Source organism: Equus asinus, chromosome 25, assembly GCF_041296235.1.
Source record: "Equus asinus isolate D_3611 breed Donkey chromosome 25, EquAss-T2T_v2, whole genome shotgun sequence".
In the NCBI taxonomy this organism is placed as follows: Eukaryota; Metazoa; Chordata; class Mammalia; order Perissodactyla; family Equidae; genus Equus; species Equus asinus.
In genome coordinates, this window is record NC_091814.1 from 20,672,154 (window position 1) to 20,679,003 (window position 6,850).

At 42.1% G+C, this 6,850-nt stretch overlaps 1 protein-coding gene across 2 annotated transcripts; it reads left to right on the forward strand.

Moving 5' to 3' along the window:
• The first annotated feature begins 2,830 nt into the window (after positions 1-2,830).
• Positions 2,831-6,432, forward strand: LOC106828425 (T-cell surface glycoprotein CD1a-like). 2 transcript variants are annotated; one of them, XM_014836868.3, is made up of 6 exons: positions 2,831-3,198; positions 3,523-3,789; positions 4,498-4,776; positions 4,988-5,266; positions 5,604-5,694; positions 5,864-6,432. In XM_014836868.3, the coding sequence occupies exons 1-6, from the start codon at positions 3,138-3,140 to the stop codon at positions 5,904-5,906; spliced, it is 1,020 nt and encodes a 339-aa protein (XP_014692354.3). In that variant the 5' UTR covers positions 2,831-3,137; the 3' UTR covers positions 5,907-6,432. The 2 variants fall into 2 exon arrangements, with proteins under 2 accessions (XP_014692354.3, XP_044614484.2); XM_044758549.2 differs by having other exon boundaries at positions 2,883-3,198; positions 5,153-5,266.
• The last annotated feature ends 418 nt before the right edge of the window (positions 6,433-6,850 follow it).

The window sequence follows — 6,850 nt, forward strand, 5'->3', positions numbered from 1 at the left end:
CCATCTCCCAAGACTTTGGTCTCAGAACTCCATTCCTCGTTTAATTGTCTTCCTTCTCCTTCCTACCCAAACTCAAAATGCTCCCCTTTACTTTCTCTACCCCACACTCAAGGATATAAGCACTGGGGCTATATAATTTTAGAGGTACAGTGAAAAATGAAAATATGAGTCTTCATACTCAAACAGTGGAAAAAATTGCTTTTAAAGATAATAAAATATAAAAAAAAATTCTGTTCTTTTGACGTTTCTCTCTTTCAACCTGTCATGATGTTTTATTGTTGTTGCTATTTTTGTTGTTTCTTTGTTTAATTTGTTAGTGTCACTCTCGCTTGGGAACAATGACTTACAGGGCAAGTGCAGATACTCTTAGGTGACTGTGGGCTCCACTCCTCTTGCTTTTCATGTGTGTTTAATAATTTTTGGTCAAAATGCTGACATCTTGTGTAGAACAATAGATACTCAAGGTAAACAGTATTTTTGAGGGGGTTCTGGAAGTGGGCATGCCTTTTCTTTTTTTCTAAGCATAGAGTGTGGAGGTTTGAATGAATCTGGTCAGGAGTTAACTGGGCTTATGTTTTGTTGTTGTTTCAACAGTCTTCAAATTTCTCCAGCATTACTTTGTTTGTAGGGTGGGGCTGTTTGCCAGAGGGTTTTCTTAATGTCTGCTTCCCTCTCAGGATTTTGTATGTCCTTTGTGCTGTGTCTCAAGAGGAATTATCTCCATACTCTTGCTCCTCTTCCTGACGTAAGGGCTCTTGTGACTTGATGCTTGCTAACCTGCTTGGGAGAGGGAGGAGGGACATTGTCTTTGCTCTAGTTCAGACTCATTCTTAGTCAGGAGCTTTGTTCTTTAGGTTTTCTTTATGGGCCTTTAAGAATTCCTGACTTTCTCTTAGAGGTATGGAACCTCTAATAGTCCAGAACAGGAAGGTTTTCTGTCTTTTCTCAATTTTTCTTTTTCCCCCAGCTCCAGTGTGTTTTCTCATGCTCTGAAGGCAACAGGGCTTTCTGCCCTTCCCCCACCAGGTTAAGGCTTTTTTCTGTGTGGTAGGTGGGGAGAAAGATCTGGTAGGGACTTCCTGCCTTTCTCATGTAATAGCTGCTCTCATACCTCAAGCTGGCACCACCAGAAAGGATTTCTCTGGTCTGTGTCTTTGACTCTAATCTTTCAGTAGCCCCTGGTGAAGTCCATGGAAAATCCCTAGAGATATAAGTCAATTTCCTGTGTCTATGGCTCTCAGGGGTTCCACATGCTCCTGCTGGTTTTTTTTTTTTGTGTGTGTGTGTGTGTGATTTGATAACAATTTGTCTGATTTATTCTTACCGGCTTATTTAGCATCTGACATCTGTCCCAAGTCAGCAAGCATTTGCACCCCCTGTTTCCTTAGAGCAGTCTGTCTTTCCTTAGATTCCGGGTTTGGGTTGCCCTGTTGTTTCTGCTTTCTGGAATATTCAGGAGAAGTTGTGATTTTCATTATCCATTGTTTTTAAATTATAAGTATAGGATAGAAGCTCTTTCCAGCTTTCTATGTTTTAATCTCAATTTTCCCCAAAATTATTTCCTTCTTAAATTAGCCTGAGATAATTTCTGTTTCCTTGTTATTCAAGAAATAATGAAATAAACAGTCTAAACACATTTATCCAGATGAGACAAAGCACAAACAAGTATTTAAGAGTGGTGAAATATTTATAAACACCATGAAAAATGAAGGTCAGAATATCCAGTGGACTAGCTTATGATAAGATAAGCACAGAACATTCAAGTAGGAACGATAAGAAGGGAATCTTGGATAAATAATTCTAGAATACTCTATTCACTTCCCACAAGTTCTCACTGGTTTGTTGTTATAAGTAATAGGTTTACAGCAGGACCCTCTGTGTAAACTCCCCATTTGTTGGCATATGCTTTCATCCTAAATAAAATAATAAGATTCCAGTTTCACCAAGTAGGGTTACAAGTAGCACTTTCTCATGTTTTAAAAAAATTTCATGTTGAAGATATTCATAATTTGAAAAAATCATTGGATGACTGAACCGAATTTATTCATTTGTTCAAAACTATTCATTGACTACCTACCACTTGCCAGGCACTCTGTTAGATGTTGGGGATCCAGCACAATAGGGCTATAGATGTAACAGCCCCAGCAAACCACTGAAATCTAGAAGCTGAGTGGACAAACTTCAGTTAAGGGTCATCATTTTAGAAGATATTGTTTTAAGCATGTTGTTTTTGTCTAGAGAGTCTCTAGAGTATAATAAAACTCAGCACACTAAGATTTATATATCTTGAAAAAAGATTTATATATCTTCATTTAAGTATTTTTCTTCTCAAGTAGACTAACAGTTCCTTGAATAAAGTGATCACATTGTCAACAACGGGGTATTCATGAGAGTAGCAAGATGCTTGGATCTAAGCACATGCTAAGTGACTCGTGAGTGAATATACATCAAACAGGCTTTTTCTTTATGTGTTTTAGTGTTCCTGTGGTCTCTGTGATGGATACTGGTTCTTCCCTAAGAGTAATGGAGAATTGGTGGTAATTTATATTGTTACACAGGGCAATCATAGGGATTCTGAAAAAGAAAATACGGCAATCAGTGAGACTCAGAGAAATGAGTGAGTTGGGGGTGGAGGTGAGACAGGGGAAGAGAATATTTGGGGAATATTCATAAGATCTAGAGAAGGACAGAGTGACTGAAAAGAGTAGGGAAATGAGAAGATTAGGTAGGGTCCTGTGAAGCCATTTAGTTTCATACTTTTATTGGATGAGAGAGAAAAAAAAAGGTCTAGAAGTAAAGTGACTTTCCAATGCCACATAAGAGTTGTTCCACAGGAAATGAACTAGCAGAAGATGAAAAAATTGGAAACTAGAGCAAAGAGAGAAACTAGGAGCCAGAGACATGAGTCAGAACTGGGGGTGAAATGAGTCTGAACAGGCAGTCCACAGAACTGGAGGGGAAATGAGGTTCTGAGAAGACAGTCCAGGGTTTAAGGAAGGAGTAGACAGTGATTAATGAGAGGCTTTTCTGTTGGTTGGAGAAGGAAGTCAGAATAGAGGCATTGTGGAGTAGGTTTGTTTAGAACAGAAATCAAAGACCAACTTTTCTGAGAGAAGGAAAGAACATCGACAGATGAAATGCGGTTTCTGCAGCTTTCATTGCTAGTGATTCTCCTCCCAGGTTGTGACAATAAAGATGGTAAGAAGTCTGGCATTTGCCAAGTTGGGTGCAAGAGGGTCTGTGTGCGTGTGTGTGTGTGTGGAGGGTTTTCCCAAGTATATATCTGGAGGGTGAGAATGTCAGCCTCATTCCATTCTGACCATCCCTGACCAGGTCCCTGTGCCCCTCTGAGGGTTGAATTTAAAGCATGGGGCTCTGGGGCAGGCAAGCGTCTGCTAAGATAACTATGGCTCCCCTTTCCTTCCGATTCTAAGTTTCCCCTCTCTAGTACCCTTCTTTCTCCTTTCTGCCTCCCTCTCAATATCTGTTTTTGCCCTCATTTTATCTGTTCTTTTGCCACAGGCTTCCAGGAGCCGATCTCCTTTGAAATCATCCGGATCCATACCTTTTACAGCCGTTCCTGGGTACAAACTCTGGGCTCAATTTGGGTGGATGAGTTGCAGACTCATAAGTGGGACAGCAACTCAGGCAATTACATTTTCCTGTGGCCATGGTCCAAGGGCAACTTCAGCAACGAGGAGTGGATAGAACAAGAAAAGTTATGCTCTACCTTCTCCATTCAATTAATTCGGGCATTTCAGAACCGTGCCAGTCAATGGCAACTTGAATGTGAGTTCAGTTCCTTCCGTGGGGTGTGGGGTTATGGGTGGGAGGTGTGTGTGTATGTGTCTCATTGAGTTTCCTATTCCTCTGAGACAGCTTCCTCTCACTTCTGAACCTTACCTCTCCTGATCATTAAACTGCTATTATACACTTTGGGGAAAGAGGTATAACGCAGACCCTGATTCTTCAAAAGCTTCAAGTTTTCTGCTGCTTACAAACTCTCCTCTCATTGACTGCAGGTTTGTGCCTTATTATCTTCCATTAGTAGTCTCCTGTGATCAGCCCCTTCTCTGGACTCCAACCAGAAACCCTCAGCCTCCTTAATCTTTGATTGACTCCTTAGGTGTGATTTTCTCCCCCATTCCATCCCTTCAGCAATTTCCGCTGATACATTCATTGTAACCTATTGCATTCCATTCGCCCTAGGTTATTATAATCCCAACTTTTTCACACTGAGTCCAACCTTATTCTCTTGCTCACACTATTCATGTTGCTTTCTGTAAACAACTTTCCCCCTTCTTCGTGTCATCTGTCTCTTCCTCTGTCTCCAACTACCACCAATTCCTCTTTTTCTAAACCTCTTCCGAAACCAAACTTTGCTCAATTCCCTCAAATCTCCTAAACTTCTCCCTTCTCATTCTATCATCTTTTGCTTCCATTCATTTCATTTTTTTTACTTCCTCTTTCCACTAATGGCCAACACTTCTTCCCCAGATCCCTTTGAGGTACAGACAACAGCAGGTTATGAGCTGCGCTTTGGGGAAACTTCAGTAGGCTTCATACGGGTTGCTTATCAAGGATCAGATTTCATAAGCTTCCAGAACACTTCATGGTTGCCATCTCCACAGGGTGGAAGTAGGGCTCAGGATGCCTGTAGACTATTCAATTTGAATCAAGTCGGCCTAGAAATAGCAGACAGGTTCCTCAGTGACACCTGCCCACGTCTCCTCCTGGGAATTCTTGATGCGGGGAAGGCAGATCTCCAGCGACAAGGTCAGTCCTGCACCCTTCCTCTAACTCTTCTCTATTCTAAAATCACACCTTTCCATCAACCCCTGCCTATGAAGGAACCAAGAGGGAGAGGGAATAATGGGTGACAGATTCCTAGAGGTGGGGAAGATGTGTATATGTAAACTGATAATAGATATGAACCACTAAATCTATGTTAGAGTCCTCATCTCAATATCTTTCTTCTCCTCTGCAGTAAAGCCAGAGGCCTGGCTGTCCACTGGCCCCAGTTCCGGTCCTGGCCATCTGACGCTTGTTTGTCATGTCTCTGGCTTCCATCCGAAGCCTATTTGGGTGATGTGGATGCGGGGCGAGCAGGAGCATCCAGGCACTCAGCGAAGTGACATCTTGCCCAATGCAGATGGGACATGGTATCTTCGGAAGTCCTTGGATGTGGAAGCCATTGAGGCAGCTGGCCTGTCTTGTCGCGTGAGACACAGCAGTCTAGGAGGCCAGGACATCATCCTCTCCTGGGGTAAGGAAGAACCGGGGCCCAAGCTGGGAATGGGAGTAGGTGGTCCTCCAGAAGAGCAGCAGGGCCAGATGGAAAATTTGGGTTTCTAGGGACTTCAGACCCAAAAGAAATAAAAGTAAGTTACCCAAGAAATAGAAAAGTGGAAAATGAGGGATGTGCAGATGTAATAGGATATTGAGGGTTAGATGAAGGATTGATCTCAGAAGAGGGATGAGAGAAGAAATAGGAAGAGAGGAGACTGATGAGATAGACACTCAAATGAACAAAGGAATACTAGGGGAATACAATAGAGTGTGGTGGATTTGAAATAACACCCAGTGTTCAACCAAATCCACAGAAAATGACAGCTCCATGGGCTTGATCTTCGCGGCAGTGATAGTGTCCCTCGTCCTTCTGACAGGTCTGGCATTTTGGCTTAGGAAACGCCGGTGAGTTCTTTGTATCCATCCTTCCCAGTTTTTGCCCCATTCCCCACTTGTCTTACCATCCTGTTTGTTTTCTCTCTCCTCGGCTCTCTTCCTCCCTTCCTTCTTACCCCTCACTTCTCACCTCCACCTCATGTAGAGTGATCTCCGTCTCTGTCTCTGTTCTTGTCAGGAAACCCTGTGCAACTCCAAGAACTCCTCTCCCTTCACAATGAGATCCCAGCAGTACAGGGGCTCAGGATTTATCTAAACCAAACATGAAGATGACATCCACTCAACTCTTCTTGTACAATATTTTTTGTTGTTTATTTCTGCTTGATGATCAGTTTTCAACATAAGCTAAATGTGATTTTTCAGGATTTGTTGTTCTGACCTGGGTTCCAGGACTTTAGAAGTCAAAATTTAACTCTGAATAGAGTGAGTTCCTAGCAACCCCCACATATTCAAATATTAATAGTCATCAGGTCCTTTTGAGATGTCACTTCCTCCAGAGGGCCTACCCTGATTTACAAGTGGAAGCAGTCTCTGACTTGTCTGAACTCCCAGCACATTTGAACTGTACTTTGCCAAATCCACTCCTTGCTTCCTGCCCTTGATTGCAGCTGTTTGGATCCCTTTTCCCATTATAAGTTTAAGCTTTCAGAGGACAAAATCCACATCTTTTTAGTATTTGTATCCTTGGTCAAGTGTCTTACCTTATGTAACATGTTCACAATAAAAATCTGTGTTGAATTTATGCCAAATTTATTGTCTTTTCTTGTTCTTTTCCTTCTTGAGTGTTTGTAGTTGAGACATTTGATGCTCCTCTTGTTAAAAGTCTTCTCACTTGGCCAAGAAACTCACACTTTCCTAGTTCCTTAGTGACTTCTCTGAGCCCCTGAGGAGAAGCACAATGTTGCCTCTGACCATTCTTATTATTGAACTGTAGAGACCTATCGGAGTGAAACTATTGCTCCAGGTATTCTAAACAAGATGAGGAAGGCAGAAGGTAGGCCCTTGCTATTCAGTGTGGTTGAGGGACACACAGCAGAGTTATCACCTTGGAACTTGCTAGAAATATGGAATCCTGGGTGTCAGACTTACTGAATCATAATTTGCATTTATCAAAATCAGCAGAGAATTCATAAGTGCATTAAAATTTGAGAAGCACTGGGGCCGG